Below are 22,372 nucleotides of genomic sequence, written 5' to 3' on the forward strand. Positions count from 1 at the left end.
AAGGTGGTTGATGCTCCTAGAAAGTTACATCGAAGTGCATGGAATTTCCTTACTCCCCTACCCTGGCTCCAAGCTCACTTCAGTGACAATGTGAAGGTGATAGGTTCTTTGAGCGAGGGCAGAGTGGGCCCGTGACCAGCTCCAACCTCTCACCCTGCCAGCAGATTGCCTATTAAGGCACACCAAATCCCTCTATTGTCTGACTGTCTGGGATGAATTCACAAAGTCTAACTGTCATCTACACTCAGTCGTGTGACCCAAGACAGACTTGCAGTCACAAAGGACTAAGGGCAGAAAAAGTGGCATTCTGAAAACTGTAATAAAAAACAGACTTTATCATTAAATAGGGGTTCCCATTGCAATTCCAAAGACACCAAAGCTGATATAGCCACCTGCTCACAATTGGAAATTATAGCATATTAAATGTAATAAGGAATCCTCAATGTTATCCTATGGAAGGGGTAGGCCTCACAGTAGTGGGAAGATGAATGTAGGAGTTTATCACTACTAGGACATCTAAAACTTCAAAGTAGATACCCAACCTTTTAATTACATCATCACAGTTCTATATTAGTGCGACTCATTTTTCATTAGTAAATTAGATTTTTGCAAATAGCAGTTCGTTTCCCACATGTAGTGTTCTAAATAATGTGCATTTTGTGGATTAGTTTACATGCTTCACACAATTAATATTATTAAAGTTACGAGAGAACAATATTATAGGGGGTACAAAAATGTTTATTTCTCCCCTGCTCCATCACATGTCATTAGCGACATGCAAAGCGGCAAAAAAAGTCTGCTATCTCAAGAACTTGTCACTGAAGCATGTTAGTGAGTCCTTGTAAATAATGCGATAAAACATTTGCTGCTTCATCGCAGAAAAGCGCTGCTAGACTGGCGAACATTCGCTTGATAATGTGCTCCTACCCTGCCCTGTTATGTACTATTTACTCTAACAAATTCAGGGCACCAGGGAGTGTATTTGTGTCTGCAATGGCAGCTGCAACATTCATATTGCATCTAGCTTACTGCCAAATTTAGTGCAATTCTGTTTATCCATTTTTCATGTATTGCTGTCTAAAATTCCTTCGGAAAATTCAAGTGCAAGATGAGTTTTGGTGAAACACATTGACAGTAGGTCCCACAGAGACTGTCATTTTTTAAGGTGAGGCCTTCTGATTGGCCAGAAACCTTTTTTTAATCTTGTACCTTTATGGTACAGTCAGACCAAGACTTGTCAAAACATTCCCAGGGATTTTATTTACTTGTCAAGAAACAAACTGTTGTGGCAGACATTACAAACCTGAGGGACTCATCACTGAGTCCTGAAAAATAATTTAAAATAGCCTCTTGGGGTGCAGTGTAGGCACACTCTGAACCCCTTGGCCATGTGGGGAATGGTTACAAAGAGAAACCCTATCCAGTTAAATAAAAAAATAAAAAATATCGTGATGCAGGTCCTGCGGTACCCGCTGCCTGTACCATGGTAACCACTGAACACTGAAATGAATAACACAAAGCAGACGTGCCTGGCAAGATGTGAGGGAGCACACAGAAGAAGCAGGCCTGGTGGAAGGGCTGTGGGAGTACATGGCCCCTAGAGAGCAGGCTGGAGTCAAAGGGGCATCACATGGACCAAAGTCGGGGTCGTAAGCCGACCTCGGAGGGTAGCAAGGTGTGGTAGAGGCAGATAAACAAACCAAAGAGTGGAGGTGGACGGGGACAAGAGCAGCACACTGACCATGGAGGGCAGGTCACAGGGTAAGTTCAACAAGTTGAACTCAGCGGGCAAGAGGGAGGGTCAGGAGCAGCTCATACAATACCACAGAGGGCAGAGGTGCAGAGGCGGCAAGCTGAAATCAAAGGGTGGGTGGGAGGGCCAGGGAAAGAAAAAAGAACCACAGAGGCCAGGCAGGAGGGGCAGGAGCAGAGGAAAAACATGGGCCATGGTGGATGTTAGAAATTGGGTTTCTGGTTGGCAGAGGTCTGCACTCTGTCCAAGCAGGAACCACACTCCTAGACTGGGTAAGTCAGTGACACACTCTAAATTAACTTGTGCTCACACTGGTAGCTTTGCACAGAGCAGTCAGGCTTAACTAGGAGGCAATGTGTACAGTATTTGTACACACCACAAACAGTTATTGGTGAAATCACCACAAAAGTACTCCACACCAGTTTAGAAAAACAGCCAATATTTTGATAAGTGAAACAAGACCAAAAAGACAAAAATCCAATAATCAGAAGTCAAGTTATGAATTTTTGCAAACTCTAAAGTTCTGTAGTGCTTAGAAGCAGATTTCGCTAACTAGGGTTATCGAGTTGTGCTTCACAGTGTCAAATCCAAATGCTCAGGCCGAAAAGAACGGAGCTTGGGTCGGACACAGGGACCTGTGCAGTTTGTGAGTGGTCTCTTGGTTACAGGCTGTACATATGTATTAATAGATGTATTATCATGCACTCACTGCAGTCTTTGCTCGGATACAAGTCTGTTCTCTTTTCATACCTGTCTATAGTAATAATGTGTTACTCTTTGCAGTTTGTGAGTGGTCTGTTGGTTACATTCTGTTCATATGTATGTAAATATGTATTCTAATGCAGTCGCTGCAGTCTGTGCTTGCGTACTTGTCTGCTATCTGTACACACCTGTCTATGGTAATAATATGTGCTACTCTTTTCAGTTTGTGAGGGGTCTCTTATTTCAATCTGTACTTGGTTACATGCCTGTTATATCTACATATCTGTCTATGGTAATAATATCTATTACTCAGTGGCGCCTGGCACAGGTTATGCTGTGCGGCAGAGAGGCGGGTAGAGGCAGTGCTGTTTAGGGGGTAGTGGAGTTTGACATACGACGGGACAGTGGAGTGCAAATAAATAAATAAATAAAAGCACTTACTTTGCGCTCGCAGTATCGCAGAGTCAGCGATGTCAAACTCCACTGCCCCCTGACCGAGCCCCGCCCACCCCGCCTCTCCGCCCCTCAGCGTTACCTGTGCGAGCCGCCACTGCTATTACTCTTTGCATGTCCCGGCTGCACATACGCATTTATAGATTTATTATAATGCCCTCACTGCAGGCTGTGCTCGTTTACATGTCTGTTCTCTGTACATACATGTCTATAGTAATAATGTGTTACTCTTTGCAGTTTGTGAGTGGTGTCTTGGTTTCAGGGTGTACACATGTTTTTATAGATTTATTATAATGCACTCACTGCCGCCCAGTCGTCGAAGTGGGCGGGATCGGCATGGCACAGTGCCGATCCCGCCGTGCCGATCCCGCCCACTTCTACTACTTCTTTAATTTCATAGATTCTGTTCCCCTCATTTTTTTTAAACATGCGTCCCGGACGGCAGGAATGGCCACGGCTGATATGTAAGGCTCTGCTTTTGGGGACGAGCGGAACGGACAGAGAAGGAAAAGGACTCTGTCTTGTCCTTCGTGCCCAGAGAAGACAAGGGCAGTGTCCAGCTCTCCTGCTGCTGGCAGCTGCTCCCCCCTCTCTTTGTTCCCTCTCATCCCTCTCTGTCTGTCTCTCTCCTCCTCATTTACTGAAAACCGTGACTTCAAGAAACTGGTCTCTTTCCTCCCGTGAAATGGATCCAAAAAAGAAAAACACTTTTGCTGGAAAAGTGTTTTTTTCTGACATTTTTCAATTTCTAAGTGCAGCCTCGGGGTGGAGAGAAGTAAAACATTCAAAATATGAAAAATAAATAACTAAGCAAGGTGGCCAGATTGATTTATTCACACCAAAACACATTAGCGCCACTTTACAGTGTTTGCCAGTGAAGCGCTACCTTTGTTTTCTCGCCTCTCTTTGAACAACATTGTCTTCCCTGGGTGGGGAAGTGCACTATTCCTGGAGGGACTGAAATACCTGCTTGATGGGTGAATTGGAAATGTGTACAGCGCAGTGTGTTCACAAATGTGGTCTTTTTAAACCATACTGCTTACCTTTTGTAACGATATAAGCAATAGGCATTGAAATGGGTCCCTTGTAGGCCCTGAAGTCACAGCCTTAACTTTTCAGGCAAAAGCACTCACTAATTTCTGAATAGTTAGTGTAAAAGGAAAAAGGTAACCGTGTTGTTCCTGCTTACATTCACATGCTTTACTGAATCTTGCATTCCCTATAAGTGTTTGCTTTTTCTAGGATGTTGTTATTTTTTTTTTAGGCAGCATATTGCTCTTGTCTAGGGCCTAATTTGAGATGAGTCCCATCAGTGCAGTGCAAGTTTCCCCCCATGGGGCAGTATGGTGTTCATTGAGGGAGAGGATGTGGCACTATGGTCAGAGCTGCTGAATTTGGAACTGGGGAACCTGGTTCAGCCTTCATGGCCAGTCCACCAGACCACTCCCCCTGAGGGAGCACATTCCCATGCCAGACGTTAGAAGGCCCGTGAGACTTTAGAAGCCCTGGTGTCTTAGCACCAGCAGGTGCCCCTAGTGGTGGCAAGTGCGGGTTACCTTAAAGGTTTGTCCACCACAATCCATGACGTTTACCTCCAGTCTTGCAGGTAGGCCTATGAAGCAGCGCACCATAGAGTGACAGTGGCTCTGTCACTGAGGTCACAGGACTCTTGAGTCTCTAGGACGGTGCGACTGGTGAGATTGCTCTGAGCACTGAGTTCAGGTGGGGACGTTGTGTTTGCAAGTATAATATGGTTTTAAAAGCACTTGCTGCCTCCTCCCTGGCCTCCAACAATTTTCAGCAACAATAAAAATGTCATGATAACTCCAGTGATTAATGTTCTTAGTAGAAAGATGGTGGTTTGCCTAGTGGAAGTTTTGTGTCATTGAAAGGAAGCGCAGAGGGTTAATGTGCCTGCTGCTAAGAAGCTGTACCATGCAGATCAAAAAGAGCATATAATGTAAATAGGTCAGTGGGTTACTGCTTTTGTCAGAAAGACCCTATTGCGCCTATTGTTACTTGCAGTTAATAAGTTAAAAGCCTAACATAGAACATTGAGCTGTAAACTGTCATGTAAGAGCTGCAGGCAAACTGCAAGGTATAAATTAGAGCGTTATGTTTTTTTCCCAAGTCTTTGATTATCCTAATGTTGCAAAAAAGGATTCATTTGGGTAAACATCAATTCTGATTATTAAAAAGATCCCCCAACCATGGTATTACATTTTAAATTCTGATTTGTGTTTCTCCAGACCAATCACTATTACACTATGCTGCCTACTAGAATGGTTGTCATGTGACTCCTACACCTTGTAGTCCTTTGTCTTATGTAGCATTTCATTCACAGTGATTTACACACGTATGATTGATTGTCTCGGTCTAGTATGTGTGATGTAAAGTGCTCTGAAACCCTACACAGGTATTAGTGGTGCTGTACATTTTCAGATACTTTATTATTTTTACATTTTTACACATGCTAACAGTCTCTGCAAAGATTTTTCGTTATTAGTATCAGTGGCACATACAACAGTAGCAGTGGAAAGGTATATATGACTAATAGGTAACTGTTTACCATTGAGCGCACAGCTAAGTAAAAGGTGATTATACACAGTAACAACGGTGCTCCAAAATGATAACTAATCGGTTACCACGACTAGATCAATAAGCTCAAAAGGGCTCAACAAGGATACTATAATCATCGAGCACTCAAAAAAGTCCAGTATTAGTGTTCCATTTATTGGTTTCTTGATTCTTGTCACAATTTAATCTTCATTGAAACAGTCCTCGTATTATTTTCAACAAAACAGCAGCCAACGCACGTTTCGTCTGGTCTGATCAGACCTACGACTTCCTCAGGGCTGCAACCCAAACAAATTATAATAATAATAAGTAAACCAATTCATGTCTGAATATGACATATTCACATTCATCTTCATAAGGGTTAAATAACTAATTATTATAGTTGTGTCTAAAAGGAGTTATTTATATAGAATTGTTTACTCACCACCAAGTTTATAAGCTGAAAGCACCACGTGTGTGTAATTTTAAACAAATAAATGGAGGGTTCTTAGTTTATTAGTTCCAAATGAAGAGTCAAAGAGAAAGAACATTGAGATTGTAGTAACAATACCAGTTTGGCGTCATGGCTAGACCGCGAGGCTACATACCTATGCCTTCCCTCATCGGTTTTTTGAGTGCTCGATGATTATAGTAGCAGTGGAAAGGTAAACAGTCAACCTTTGCAAAGGGCCCTCCACTTCACAGCAGCACAAGTCACATTTTTTTGTGACTATTGATCTGTTTCAGCTGTGATCAATTTATTAGTTAAAATCGGCAAATTATGCAGCAGATGATGTATTATGTGGCGAATCCGGCAGAGCCATAATTATGTGGATAAAACTTGCGAACTGGAATATTTTGCTATGTATGCTTGATCTGCTCTTGTGGAAAAAGGGAGGAGAAGTGCTGATGACAGAGAAGCCATGGCTGAGAGACAAATGCTACGATTCCACTTTTAAGGATATTTGGGAGATTCTGTGATTGGAAACGTATTCATCTTTGTTATGTTATGTTATGTTAAATTGATTTGTTGAGCGCGCTAACACCATTAGGTTCCTTGGCGCTATTCGGAGAGAGCAGAAAGGAGAGACAGAACTAACATAACAGTGAATAGCAGCTAATTGTACGCTTCAATGAAAAGATGAGTTTTAAGGGAGGATCTGAAACTGGAATAAGGGGAGGATAGCCTAAGCGGGAGAGGTAAAGAATTCCAAAAGGACGGGGCTAGGAAGGAGAACCTGAGGCCACCGTGTTTCTTCCGCTTAAATCTGGGGACGGATAAAAGGGCCATATGGGAGGACCGGAGGGTACGGGAGGGGACATAGTGATGAAGCAGAGAAGAAATGAAAACGGGGCCATGACCAGAGAGGGATTTGGAGATGATACATCCCAGCTTGAATTTGCAACAAGCAGAGACCGGGAGCCAGTGGAGATCCTTTAAGAGCGGTTGAACGTGTTGATCTCTGGGCTGATGATATATCAGACGGGCAGCCTGATTTTGAATCAACTGGAGTCTCCTGAGTTGGTATACAGGGATGCCTACATATAATACATTCGCATAGTCAAGCCTAGACATGACTAGCGCAAGTAAGGCCAAGATAAGGGCATCGGTGGTAAGTAGGCGAGAGATCTTGCGTATCTTCCTGAGCTGGAAGTGACTGGAGGAGACTACGGCACTAATCTGGGGTGTCATCGATAGATCGTTGCTGATGACAACACCCAGACTTTTTGCTGAGTTGACAGGACAAGGCGGAGTGCCCAGGCTGACCGGCCAAAAGGAGGGATGCCATGGATTGGAGGGTCCCCCGACAAGCACCAGCTCGGTCTTGTCGGGGTTAAGTTTCAGATGGTTTGCACCCATCCAATCACTGATGAAACAGAGGGTGTTTTGGAAAGTAGAGATGGATTCGGGCCCGGAGTCAATGGTGAAGACCAATTGAATGTCGTCCGCATAGTTAAATGCGGAGACATTGAAACGGCGAAGGGAACGGATTAGCGGGGCCAAATATAAATTAAAAAGAAGAGGGGAGAGGGAAGAGCCCTGAGGGACACCACAGGTCAGCTCGACTTGAGAGGCAGAGAACTGAGACAGCCTGACAGCCTGATGGCGGTGGGTCAGGAAAGAACGCACCCACTCCAGGGCAGTGCCCTGGATGCCAGCCTCTCTGACACGGTCGACCAAAATGTCATGGTCGACCGTGTCAAAGGCGGCTGACAGATCCAAAAGGACCAGGGCCTGACAGATGTTAGTGTCGGCGCCCCTGCGTAGTTCGTCCATCACAGAGAGGATGACTGCTTCTGTGGAATGTGCCGGTCTAAATCCAGCCTGCTGGGGGTCCAGAACACAAGAGTCCTCCACAAAAGAGGTAAGGGTTTGGGTAACGTGAGACTCCAAGACCTTGCTGAGAAAGGGGAGGAGGGAAATTGGGCGGTAGTTGCTCATGTTGGACAGGTCAGCCGTGGGTTTTTTCAAGATAGCGACCACCTCTGCCCGTTTGAAAGATCCCGGGACCACCCCCATAGTCAGGGAGTTGTTTAGAAGAGCTTTTAATGTATGAATGTATTTTAATGTCAATAACTCATATTAAAGCCTAAATAAACATGTGTTTCCATTGGTTACATTAAATAACGTAATAAGCTGTAACCGGTTAGTGAAATGGGAAACAAATATTAAAAATTGGGATATTTTGCTGTTTCTGCTATACCTCTGACTGCGTCCACTGACCCAATCCACAGGTTATTCCCGCCCTCAGATTCTCCGCCCACATTTCCCCTACATTTTTTCTCCCATGCTTGGCTACATGTCTGTTATATGTACATACATACATGTTTATGGTAAGAATGTGTGTTTCTCTTTGCAGTTTGTGAGTGGTCTCCTGGTCTCAGAATGTACACATGTATTTATAGATTTATTATCATGCCTTCTCTTCAGTCTGTGCTCGGTTACATGCCTGTTATCTGTACATACCTGTCTATGGTAATAATATGTGTTACTCTTTGCAGTTTGTGAGTGGTCTCTTGGTTACTGGCTGTACATATGTATTTATAGATTTATTATAATTCACTCACTGCAGGCTGTACTTGGTTTGCGTTCTCCACGTTCTCATAGTTCACTTCAGGTTCATAGATGACTCTTCGGCTGCCACCAGGGGTCGCACCTGAAATTAGAACACAAGATATCACACCTGCTTTTTGACTGCTTCATGCTTTGAAGTGGGACTCTGAATAGACTCTTACCATTAGCTTTCTTTGTGCATCTCTTATAGAGGAGAACCACACCAAGGACAGCGACGACAGCACCGAGGAGCATCCCTGAAGCCACCGCCAAGGTGACCCGCCAAGAGGAGGCATCTGAAGGAGGAGGAACCTCTGAAGAAGAGAGACAACCTGTGAGTGTCAGGCTCCTCCGGCTCTTGGCAGGTGCAGGAAGAACGTAGAAAAAAGGAATAATAAAAGGAGTAGAGAAAAAGGTGTAAGAGATTTAACAAACACACCAGTACTTTGGATTAAAGGTTCTGAGCTGGTTATCGTCACTCCTCAACACCAGTATATCATTTGTCAAAATGTGATTGTTGAAATGGTTTTAAGAGTTGCATTATTTTGGAAAATGTTTCTGAAAAATGAATTTAATAATGGGTCCAATCTGGTAATAATAACCTCACATGAACGCACTTGAAATTCGTTTAACTTAGTACATAGCAGTGTGTAAATTTTGTCGCCACATTTTGATGAAATGTCCATTTTAATTAATATGGATGTTGTTTTCTGCTCACTCATACTACTTGCCCCCTCCAAACCCGTTCTACATGTGTATCTTTCCCTATGCAGCTTTGCACATGAAGACTACATTGTGTCATTGTAAGTTTCCTAAATATGAATGAATGGTGAATAAACTTCCCAGTGTTTCTAATGTTGTAAGAGCCGAAGGTCCTTCCGCTGAAATTCCATTACTTGGCTCTTCCACTAGTGCATACTCCATTGCCCATTACTGGGCTTAGCGCTCTTCCGGTGGTGCATAGTCCATTGCCTATTACTGCGCTTAGCGCTGTTCCACTGGTGCATGGTTCATTGTCCATTACTGGGCTTAGCTCTCTTCCACTGGTGCATAGTCCATTGTCCATTACTGGGCTCATCGCTCTTCCACTGGTGTATAGTCCATTGTCCATTATTGGGCTTAGCGCTCTTCCATTGGTGCATAGTCCATTGTCCATTAGTGGGCTTAGCGCTCTTTCACAGGTGCATAGTCCATTGTCCATTATTGGGCTTAGCGCTTTTCCATAGGTGCATAGTCCATTGTCCATTACTGGGCTTAGCGCTCTTCCATTGGTGCATAGTCCATTGCCTATTACTGGGCTTAGAACTCCTTCACTGGTGCTTAGTCCATTGTCCATTATTGGGCTTAGCGCTTTTCCACAGGTGCATAGTCCATTGTCCATTACTGGGCTTGGCGCTCTTCCATTGGTGCATAGTCCATTGTCCATTACTTGTCTTAGCTCTCTTCCACTGGTACATAGTCCATTGTCCATTACTGGGCTTAGCGCTCTTCTATTGGCGCATAGTTCATTGTCCATTACTGAGCTTAGCGCTCTTCCACTGGTGCATAGTCCACTGTCCATTACCGGCTTGGTGCTCTTCCACTGGTGCATAGTCCGTTGTCCATTACTGGGCTTAGCTCTCTTTCACTGGTGAATAATCCATTACTGGGCTTAGCGCTCTTCCACTGGTGCATAGTTAATTGTCCATTACTGGGTTTAGCGCTCTTCCACTGGTGCATAGTGCATTGTCCATTACTGGCCTTAGTGCCCTTCTCCTGGTGCATAGTTGTCCCGATGAGGCTGGGATGTGGGGGTTTGCCCTGGATACCGAGGGTTCTACAGGGACAGGGGTTGTAAAGAGGAATACAGGCGCCTTCAGTAACGGTTTTAACGAAGGCTTTATTGGTATATAAGTTTTTTTCATGAAACTCAGGATTACTGAACAGGATAAAGAAAGAAGTCCTCTTGGATGGTCTTCGGGATGTACCGCCGTCCAGAGGGCCGGTGTCTGTTCCGGGCGTTGTCTCCTGGTTCCGCTCCGGGTTCAGCTCAGGTACCGGCAAAGGAAAGGAAACGAGGGTCAGGACACAATACGTCGGAGATACGATCAAGGGGTCGGGAGTGAGGGATTAACAGTCCGTTCACATTTAAACTACCCCGGGCCAGTGGAGTGCTCGTGCAGGGAGAAGGGTTAAAGGATAGGCTGGTTTAGAAAAACGGTCACTGATGTTTCCTCCGCCCGACCCAGCCCGCTACCCGGCCCCGTACCTCTTGGAGCCACGCCCCTCCCATGGGAACGTGGCAGGGCGCAGCGTGAAATCGTTGGCCTCCTGGCTTGTCGTCCTCCGTCTTTTCAGCGTCCAGGTACCTCTCGTCAACTTCCTCGAGGGTCTCCGCTCCACTCGAAACGCCTTCCATCTCCTTTCCAGGTGTGCCGGCTTTTGACGCCCGTGCGTCCTCAGGGGGTGGAGTCTCGTTACCTGGCTCGATCATCTTAAAGGGACCTGTGCCCGTATCCTCTGGAAACCAGACCGAGCCGTCCTCTTCGGTCCAGGCTGCCGGCGAATGCTGTGGGGACAAGGAGCACGGTAAAAGGGGTGTGGCCGTCCACCATTCTGCAGTAGTCTGAGGGTCCGGCTCCCCTGCCCCGTCACAATAGTCCATTGTGAATTACTGAGCCTAGAGGTCTTCCACTGGTATATAGTCCATTTTCTATTTTCGTTGGGCTCAGTGCTCTTCCACTGGTGCATAGTTTTGACAGTACCATTGTTGGATGATGCAAATAGTTAAAATGAATATTCTTCTGAAATTTCGTTATGTTTTTATTGCAATTCCTTTTCGGGTCCCGTATTCATTTTGTAGGCACCGCATAGTCACCATTGGAAGTTTTTTTTGGGGTTACAGGCAGGTAAGACAAGTAAACTGATTTATAAAGCTCCCATATAAGCGAGGGGTCTTTCAACTCCCATATAAGCGAGGGGTCTTTCAACTCCCAGATTTTAAGTCGTATTTATGGGCTGCATTTTCAGGGCGCTTGTGCAGTTTATTAATCCTGGCAGACCCTGACCAAGTGTCTTTCTGCTTATCAGCTAGCACTGGGGGAAGAATATAAGCCTTTTTTATGCCGGCTGCGGGACCCATATTACTTCAAGAGGGTTTGCTTTGAGGTTGTGAAGGATGCTATCCGTATCTGACAGAAAATCTGTAATAACTATTCAATTGCCTTTTTAAATAAAGAAACGCTGCTGTTGTATAATCCTGTTTTCCTAGTACTGTTTCAAGATCCAATCGGAAAGGCCTGGGTGAGATATGGGGTTCAGAATATCGGGCAGGTGTACGACTTAAATGGCTTCTGCTCATTTACCGGATTACAGGCTAACTATGGGCTCCATAATCACTTGAAAAAAATATTTACAAGTGAGGGACTACTTTTTGACAACATCTAAATACCCAATGGATCTGACAGGTACTGAGTTAATGCAGCGTCTTTATAAAGCAAGTAGATTGATAAGTTTGGTATATCAAGTCCTTTGTCAGTATGTAACTGAGGACAATGTGTTATTGGATTCAAAATGGAGCCGGCTACTGGGGTCTGACGTTTACATCTTGGAGCTACAGAGGGCACTGGAGATTTTGGACAGATCAGTTCACTCTATCAATATGAACCTGCAACAATTCAAGACTATTTGTCTCATATATTACACGCCAGAAAGAATGTGTAAATGGGGAGTCAATGTTTCTGGGGATAAAACTAGGAACACAAAATGTAGGAAGATTTCTGCAGATATGGTACATATGTGCGCTGTATGTCCTGCCCGACAGGAATTTTGGACTCATGTAACCAAATTAATGTTGCGCTGTCTAGGCCTCCAGGTTTCATTATCCCCTAAAGAGATTTTGATGGGTGTTAAGTTTGAGGATGATGGTGGTAACAAATGCCTAACAACAGTAATGATAGTCTGTGCCCGGTTATATGTTGCTTGGGTTTGGGTCTCTGATGCCCCCCCCAAGGCAGTGAAATGTTGGGCTCTTTTGAGACAATTCTATGAGTTAGAGTTGGCTCTTGATAAAGCTAGAGGTCCTTCGTCCCTGAGGAAACTCAATAAAATTTGGGCGGGTCTCAGCTGCGATTGATCAAATTATAATTTGATTGATGTTCTTTTCTTCAGATGACCATCAGGGTCAGGCCTAAGCATTATTTATCTATGTTTTTTCTTTCTCTCTTTCTTTTTTCTCCTGTATGCATATTTTGTTCATTGAGCATTATGCACTGAACATTTCCAACTTGGAAAATAGTAAAAAAAATATTTTAACAAAAAAGATTTTGACAGTACCTCTTCCAGAGTATATACCCGTACCCCCTCCTGGGATGGGCCACCGCTGTATCACCCTCAGTCTCTGAGCCATATAACTTGGGTGATGCAATCTCTTATCAGCCCTCCCATACTAAGATTGTTTCCTGGAACGTAGTTGGCTTAGTGGCCAAACATTTGTGCCCCAACTGGGACTTGTTTGTAGAATAAGCACACAAAAGGGAGTGCCTCAAGAATCCAACAATTTCAATAGAGTTTCTTCTCTTTGCTTCTTCTCGCCTCCTTTCATCAATACACATAGTTCTATGGTGTCAATATCAATGTTTTCTTCTCCAATCTCAAAATAACATGAGAGCCAGACTATGAAGTCTCAAAACAATTCTCTTTATTATTCTTCAATACAAAGAAACAGCCCGGCCAACACGTTTCGTCCTCTGAGAGGACTTCATCAGGGTTATTGTATTTCTGTTCAGCAATGTCACATCGAAGCCTATGTGTAAAATGGATCAGTTCTCCGTTAAATTCTTGAAATACTAGTACTGCTCATTTATTGTTCAAAGGTTAATACCAGGTGACCATTTATAAATATCACAGCTTAATGTCCACACCCCATTGGGTTCTGTAAGCTCTGACCGGATAATACCACAGACCACCACCATCACTGACCTTTTTCTGGATTTGTTGAAGGCAATACTAAAGTTAAAGGAAATTGCAGTCATCTAGAGTGTTGGCCATAAGGCTCGAAAAAATATATTTATACTTAGCAATAAATATGCTAACCAGATTGCAAAATACTGTGCATTGCGAGAAGAGACAGTTGTCCAGGAGGGTGAGGATGAAGAGTTGAGAATAAATACAGTTCAAAATGCTGAAAATATAAATTGTTTCTTTAGGAGCTCAACTAGACTTCATTAAGTGGACTGAGAGATCTTCAAGAAGATGGCCCAGATAATGACGAAAAATGGGAAAGATTGAGTTTCAAGAAATATTAAAATGATATGTTTTTAAATGCTCAGAAAAAATACATCTTGCCAAACTCTACTCTGTAGCTAATGTTCAAATATTTCCACAATAGGTCTCATGTTGAAAGAATTATTGTCGTCTGAATATTAAAAAAGTATTGAAAAATGACAAAATTCAGAGAGGTTTCTTTATGCTGTTTGACTTGTAAGTTAAATAATCAGGGGGAAATGACCAAGGTATTGATGAGTCGTATTGGCAATTCAGAAGGCTCATTTTTAAGACTTCAAGCAAATCATATTGAGATGCTAAATTACAATGGAATTGAACACACCTTAGTAGTTGTCTGCATGTTCTCTCAGTGGGTTGAATCATACCTCACCTGGGGATCAGATAGCTTTACAGTTGTCAAATCATTATTGAAGGAACTAATTCCTGGATTTGGCCTTGCAAATTATAGTAAAACAGACCATGAGACACATTTAAAAATGAGGCTTTGGAAATCATATGTGAAGAAAATGAAAGAAGTTAAAAAGTTCCACTATAGTTATCAGCCTCAATCTTCTGCAGTACGGGAAAGGACAAATGGTACTTTCAAGAATAAGCTGGCAAATATCTGTGCTGTGCCTGAAATGGCCCAAAACCCTTCCTCTTAGTTTTATGAACATGAGAAATACTCGCCCAATTAAATCATCATCATCTTAAAGTACGGCAAAGGTCTGGCTGATATGTAGGGTGGGCAGAGTACGTGGCGTGGCACTCTGCAGAGTTCCACGAAGTTAAACAAAAGCTCTGTAGAACTCTGCTCTGCTCCACCTTCCCAAATCCCACTCCCAATTTAAAAAAAGGGAAAAAAAAACGTGCCTGCTCTCTGGCATCTCGGGCTGCCTTCCTCCTCGCCATGGCCTCTCCTCCTCGCCACCATCCACATTGCCGGTCTTGCGAATATGCAATTCACACAAGACATTCAATGTAGGGGTTTGCAGCAAAGACGGCAGTGAGGAGGAGAGACCACGACAAGGAGGAGGGAAGCCCGGAGATGCCAGGATGCAGGCAAGTGTTGTTTTTTTCGGTATGTGCCGTGGCACAGGGGTTAACTCTGCTCCGCCACGAAATCAGAATTTTGCCTGAACTCCGCATTTCCAACAGAGCGTGGAGTTGGCAAAACTTTTCAAACTCCGCTGGCAGAGCAGAGTTCACAGCCCGGGCTTACTGATATGAAGAAACATAGACTATCCAGTGCCATTATAATGCCAATTTAGGGCCGCTCCCACCCTAAATTTGCTTGCCCCCCAAAAAATCCCTAGTGTCTAGTGTGCTTTCTGTCCCCCCATCAGGGCATATTATGAGCTATTACTCCCATTTCTGCTCCTTGGGGGGCAGAAATATTGTGCCAATATTTCAGAGGGGTGTGGGCATTATAATAGCTTGACTCCAGTGGCATGGAGAGCACAGGACCCACATCCGGTCATACCCGTCCCACTCGGGGTGACAAAGGCAAAAAGAACAATTGATGGACAGAATGTTGAACTATGGAAATATGGGTCTAAATCCATTATCTTTTTGCTCCCCATGGCATTCCCCACCCACAGTTATAGCAACAGAAGTCTTTCTGCCCCCCCCCCCAAAGGTGCAGATGAAGGTACTGGCCCCCGATCCGCCACCCCCAGGGGGGCAGAAAGCCCACTAGGCACCAGTTTTTTTTTAATATGTAGGGGCTGCCTAAACTGGGCATGCCAATGCCCCCAAAACAAAAAAGGGAGAGCCTTATGCCCACCTTGATGGGAAATATGGGGATTATTATCCCCGATCTGCCCCAGAGGGGCAGAAAGTCCACTAGACACCTGGGATTTTTTTTTAAATAAAGTGAGGTGTGGGCTGCCCATAATGGATGATGACAACCCTCCCTCCCCCCAAAAATAGCCCCATCTTGCTGCCCCTCTGAGGGGCAGACTGGAGCAACTGCCACTGATATGCCTCTGGGGAAGAAATCTCACTAGGCACCAGAGATGTATTTATGGAGTTCAAGGGAGCGGCCCCTTAGGCAAAGGTTGCACCCCTTTTCCTTTAGGAACACATTCTGCCTTCCCTTGGGGCAGAACAGCGATATTCTTAGGCTCATTTGCCACCAAGGGGCCAGAAAACCACTAGACACTAGCAAATGTCACTGTGCGTGTGCGTGAACTGGAGTTCAGCTGATGATCTGTGTGTACTGACATTTGGCTGGCTGTGTGGGTACCTGCATTTTGCTGGCAGTGTGTGTGGACGTGTACTTAGCTGTCAGTGTGTGTGGATTGTCCCTTGGCTAGCTGTCTGCGAGGATGACACATGTCTGGTGGCGTGTGTGAACTGTTGCTTGGCTGGTGGTGTGCGTTTACTGATGCTTGGCTGGTGGTATACATGGATGGCGCTTGGCTGGTGGTGTGCATGGATGGTGCTTGTCTGGAGGTGTGGCTTGTGTTGATCCTCCAGCATTCTATTACCCAGAATCCCCTGCAAACCTTATATTTAGCTAAAATGTCACACTTTCCTCACATCTCTGTGTGAAACCTTTGTGGGATCACAGTGCTGGTGCACATCTCCCACCACCCACCATTCCCCACTGTCTCCTGATTAAAATGATACCTCACATTTGTGGGTGTCCAAAGCAGAGAACCTAAAAAATTAAAAACTGAGAGGGAACGAAAATGGGTCCAAAAGGGCAGTTTCTTTCCATAAGAGTTTAGGCTCACTCTGCTTTGGGCACCCACACAAGTGAGGTATCATTTTTATTGAAACACTGAGGAAAATGCTCGGTGTTGAGAAATTTGGGCCGGTGCGGTGATCTCACAATCTTGCTACACAGAAATGTGAGGTAAATGAGATTTTTTTGATAAATTTGAGGTTTGCAGGGGATTCTGGGTAAAGAAACGTTGGTAGATCAACGCAAGTCACACCTCCATGGACTCTCCCAAGTATCTCGTTTTCAGAAATGACTAGGTTTAGTAGGTTTCCCTTGATGGATGCCGAGCCCGGGACCAAAAACCTAGGTGCCCCCTATCTATCCCAAAGCAACCTGTTTTTCAAGGGGATCAGCTACGTTTTGTGTCCTGGGCTCGGGGGCCATCTAGGGAAATCTAGCATTCCTAGACATTTCTGAAAACTAGAAATTCAGGGGAGTTTAAGGAGGTGTGGCTTGCAGGGACCCCCGAATGTTTTGTTACCCAGAATCTCCTGCAAACCTCATATTTAGATTTAAAAATCATGTACTCCTCACATTTCTGTGTGGAAAGGTTCTGGGATCACCAAACCCTCACCAATTTCCTACCACCTAGCATTTCCCCCGGGCTCCTGAAAAAAATGTTACCACACTTGTGTGGATAGGCCAAGGGTCGATAACAGGTAAGGGCCCAAAACATATTGTAGAGGCATACAGCATTATCGATCAAAAACCATTGGGGGATCCACGCAACCTCCCCGGACTCCCCCGGGTGTCGAGATTTCAGAAATGTCTGTGTTTGGTAGGTTTTCCAAGATGACCGCCAAGCCCGAACCCAAAAGTACAAGTGACTTCCTTGCAATACCATGCATTTCTGTGATTGATAATTTTGAAGGTTCCACAGTATGTTTTCGCCATTTCCTGTTGTGGTCACTAGGTCTACCCTCACAAGTGGGTACTATTTTTATCGAGAGACTTGGTGAAATACTGGGTTGTTGGAATTTTGTGGCACCCCACAGATTCCAGAACTTTCCATCACAGAACTATGAGGAAAATGTGTTTTGTTTTACAAAGTTTGAGGTTTGCAAGGGTTTTTGGGTAACAGAAACAGATGAGAGCTGAACAAATCACCCCTTTCTGGGTTCCTTTGGGTGTCTAGTTATTAAACATATACACGTTTGCTAGGTTTCCTTAGGTGCTGGCTGAGATAGGGCCCAAAATCCACAGGTAGGCATTTTGCAAAAAATGGGTGTTTTCTGAGTAAAAATGTGATGCATCCACATTGTGTTTTGAGCCGTTTCCTGTCGCGGGCACAAGGCCTATCCACACAAGTGAGGTAGCATTTTTAATTCAGAGGCTTGGCAGAATGCTGGTTGTATGGAAGTGTGTGGCTCTCCACAGATTCCCGGACTTTCCATCACAGAAATGTGAGGACATTTTTTTTATTTTTTTTTACAAAGTTTATGGTTTGGAGGGGATTCTGAGTAACAGGACCAGGTGACATCCACAGAAGTCACCCCATCCTGGTTTTACCTGGGTGTCTATTTTTCAAAAATGTACAGGTTCTCTAAGTTTCCTTAGTTTACGGATGAGCTATGCCCCAAAATCCTCAGCTAGGCCCGATGCAAAAAAAAAAGGTCAGTTTTCTGTGGAAAAATGTGGTATCCACATTGCATTTTGGGCCGTTTCCTGTTGCGGGCACTAGGCCAACCCACACAACTGAGGCACCATTATTATTGGGAAACTTGAGGAAATGCTGGGTGGGTGGAAGTTTGTGGCTCTTCACAGATTCCAGAACTGCCCATTACAGAAATGTGAGGAAAATGTGTTTTTATCACAAGGTTTGATGTTTGCAAGGGATTCTGTGTAACAGAAACTGGTGAGAGCAACCAAGGCACCCTTTTCTTAATTCCCCTGGGGGTCTAGTTTTCAAAAAGGTACATGTCTGCTAGGCTGATCTAGGGTCCAAAATCCATGGCTAGGCACACTGTGAAAAAATGGTCTGTTTAATGTAAAAAAATGAGATATTTCCACGTTGCATTTGGGCCATTTCCTGCCGCAGGCACAAGGCCTACCCACAGAAGTGAGGTACCATTTTTATCGGGAATCTCGGGGAAATACTGGGTGGATGAAAGTTTATCGCTCCCCGCAGATTCCTGAATTTTCCATCACAGAAATATCAGGAAAATGTGTTTTTTTTAAATAAAGTTTGAGGTTTGGAAGCGATTCTTGGTAACAGATCCTGGTGAAAGCCCCATCCTAGATTCACTTGGATGTCTAGCTTTCAAAAATGTATTGGTTTTCTAGGATTCCCTAGGTGCCGGCTGAGCTAATGTCCATAATCCACAGCCAGGCACATTGTGAAAAAAGAGTCAGTTTTCACAGGAAAAATGTGATGTGTCCACGTTGCATTTTGGGCCATTTCCTGCGCCGGGAACTAGGACTAACCACACAAGTAAGGTGCCATTTTTATCAAAAGGCTTGGAGGAATGCTGAGTGTGTGTGAGTTTATGGATTCCTGCAGATTCCATAACTTTTCATCACAGAAATATGAGAAAAATGTGTTTTTTTCACAAAGTTTGATGTTTGCAAGGGATTCTGGGTGACAGAACCGCTGAACAAGTCACCCTATACTGGATTCCACTGGGTGTCTAGTTTTTAAAAATGCACAGGTTTGCTAAGTTTCCTCAGGTGGCGACATAGCTAGGGTTCAAAATTCACAGCGAGGCACTTTGCAAAAAAGGGTCAGTTTTCTGCGTGAAAATGTGATGCGTCAACATGACGTTTTGGGCTGTTTCCTGTCACGAGCACTAGGTCTACCCACAAAATTGAGGTACCATTTTTATCGGAAGACTTTTGGAAATACTGGGTGCATGGGAGTTTGTGGATCCACGCAGATTCCAGAACTATCCATCACAGAAATGTGAGGCAAATGTGTTGTTTTCTTACAACGTTTGAGGTTTGCAAGGGATTCTGGGTACCAGAACCTGTTAAAAGCCACATACGTCACCCCATCCTGGATTCCCCTGGGTGTCTCATTAACATTTTTTACAGGTTTTGTAGTCTTCTCCAGGTGCCGGCTGAGGTAAGGCTCAAAATCCACAGCTAGGCACATTTCAAAAAAAGGATCAGTTTACAGTGGAAAAATGTGATGTGTCCATGTTGCGTTTTGACACATTTCCTGTTGTGGGCACTTGGCCTACCCACACAAGTGAGGTACTGCTTTTATAAGGTAACTTAGGGGAATACAGCATAGTAGAACAAATGTTATTACCAGTTTTCTTTCTATGCATTGCTGCCTTCCAAAGGTAAGACAGTGTGTAAAAAGAAGTAATTTTGAAAAATACCCTCTAATTCACATGCTAATATGGCTACCCACAAATTCAGAGATGTGCAAATAACCACTGCTTATAAACTCCATATGTTGTTCCCATTCCGGAAATTCTTAGGTTTCCTTGATATCTATTTTTCACTCTTTGTATTTTTCCAAATGAATTGCTCTATACCAGGTACACAATGAAAAACCATTTCAAGGTGCAGCACAGGTACCTCGGGTTCTCAGTGAACCTACAAGCCCGATATATCCCCACAACCAGAAGGGTACTCCAGACGTATCAGTATAGTGCTTTCAAAAATATAGCAACGTTAGAAGAAGTAACAGGTGAAAATGTAGGCACAAATGGCAGTTTTTTTCAACTCAATTTCAATATTTTTTATTTCAACTGTTACCTTCAATAGGAAAACCTTGAAGGACTTCACAAATAACCCCTTGCTAGATTCAAAATTGTGTCTTCTTTTCAGAAATGTATATCTTTCCGGAATCCATTATTGGTTTTACACCCATTTCTACCACTAACTGGAAAGAGGTTGAAAGCACAAAAATTATGACAAATAGGTAAAGGTAAAATGCCACAACTGTATATAAAATGCTGCCTATTCTTGCTGCCTTGCCCGCGTATGCTAGGAGCAACATGGATTATCTGGAGGTCTACCGAAATTAAGGGTAGTGATTCACATCACACTCATCATTAACGGATGCGAAATATGGTGCTTGAAGTTACTGTGCACCCTTGATTCCTGTACCCTTAGCGTAATTGGGCCATTGGGTTCGTTGTTGGACTACATACCTGAGTATCCAGGTCTGGCACTGGGAATAGGTTGCCATATCCATTCCTGAGGAAGACTCGCAGCTGAGGCTTAAATCTCCCTCCTTGCATCAGCAGAGTCGAAACGTCGACGCCCTCAACTTGACAAGACCTGTACCTGCTTCCTATCCGACATTCCTTTGAAAGATGCATTAATTGCACATTGTAAATTTACAGATTGCATGTAAATGAACGATATACATTGGACAGGTCTTCATTGTCTGGTTTTGATTACCAGTGATTCTAAAATGATCTAATTGTATCTATCCTGATTCCTGTGATTTGCACTCTCACCACCCACCAACACCACTCCCCTACTTTTTCTCCCTTCTTGCGCGCAACCTATATTTATTGAATAGAAATTCTTTGCCGAGTCAACTAATACATGTTTTTGTTTGAAGTAATTTGATCTGTTTTGGCGCTATTTCTTGTGTGGTTTCTCTATACATGTATTCATAAAAAGTAATTGAGTGAATGCGTGAGAATGTTCATTGGGATATTGAGTGTTGTAGTGCTCTACACAACACAGACTGTGTATAATTGAATTCAATTCATGATAAATCGGTCAAGGACCATTTTTTCATTCCTGTATTACACCCAGGTCCGTCTTGACTTTTTGGGTTACCCCATTAGCTATAATGGAAAGATGGTTATTTCAGCAACACAAAGCCTTTGCTGGAAAAAAATAACGGATGCTGTCTTCTGCAGCACTTTTTCCCAGAAAAAAAAACTTTGCTGTATTTTGCCTAATTTTTCAGTCCCCTCCAGGGGAATCTATAAACCCTGGGTACCTTTAGACTCCTTAGGATGATGGAAGAAAAGGGCTCACATTTGACATTGTAGGAGGCTGGCTTAGTATATGGTGCTCACTTATGTAAAATTAAGACAACACTCTTGGTGATGTTAGTGGTCTTAGACAACCTTTAAAGCTCTCTAAGTGGTAGTTGTAGAGAGCAGCCCTCAGGCATAATCCAGAAGGAGTGTAAAGTAGCTTGTTTTACCAGAACATAATCTTATTTGTGTATATTAAATGAAAAAGAACAACAAGGTGTATTTATAATAATTGGTATTTATTATAAGACATTCCCTAACCCATACAAATATCTCCTACCCGGAGATATTCACAATGTACACAATACTGTGCAAATAAAACATGTTAGTAGCATGAATACACAGTGGTTGCCAGAGGGAGACCAAACCATATACTAAAATAGTGGGATGCGATCCACGACTAAAGTAAAGACTATACCCAGAATACATATAAGTCTGGGGACCCAAGAAACCACCCAGGTAAGTAACCAGGAACCCCACAGAGGCCATGTGCAGAATGGGAACACAACCGTGTGCTCAATTCAAGTAAATGGGTACGTCGCAGTTGCATTTTCAAAGAAGAAGAAGAACCTTTCCCAGTGGACCTTGATGAAACCCCGTGGAAGACAGAAGATTGGAGAGCCACCCCACCAGTGGATGCCCTAGGAGCCAGTATACCTACACCAGGGAAGCCGGCTGCATAGCTGCGAAGTGGTGTCGGAAACTGGTGTCGAACTCAATAGAGGACTTCAGGAAGATGCAGCTGGCGAAGATGGTGAAAGTGTCCGGTGGAACCCAAAGGTGGATTTGAGATGAGAAGTACCTGCAAGCAGAGGGGACAGAGTCTATGCCACTCAGGAGTGACCAGTAGGTATGAAAGTCAAATTCCCACCGATGTCGGGTGTTGCAGGAGAGTTGACGGTGACCATGGAGCTGCAGCTTTTATG

At 43.9% G+C, this 22,372-nt stretch overlaps 1 protein-coding gene across 1 annotated transcript in view; it reads right to left on the bottom strand.

The window, feature by feature from the left end:
* The window catches only part of LOC144822682 (uncharacterized), a 118,031-nt gene that overhangs the window by 20,449 nt on the left and 75,210 nt on the right, over positions 1–22,372 (bottom strand). Inside the window, exons 3-4 of the mRNA XM_078680456.1 lie at positions 8,702–8,833; positions 8,534–8,622 (exon numbers count right to left, since the gene is read on the bottom strand). Coding sequence (XP_078536582.1) covers positions 8,534–8,622; positions 8,702–8,833 — 221 coding nt within the window. The remainder of the gene's footprint in view (positions 1–8,533; positions 8,623–8,701; positions 8,834–22,372) is intronic.

This window comes from Lissotriton helveticus, chromosome 3_1 (genome assembly GCF_964261635.1).
Source record: "Lissotriton helveticus chromosome 3_1, aLisHel1.1, whole genome shotgun sequence".
NCBI classification, from domain to species: domain Eukaryota; kingdom Metazoa; phylum Chordata; class Amphibia; order Caudata; family Salamandridae; genus Lissotriton; species Lissotriton helveticus.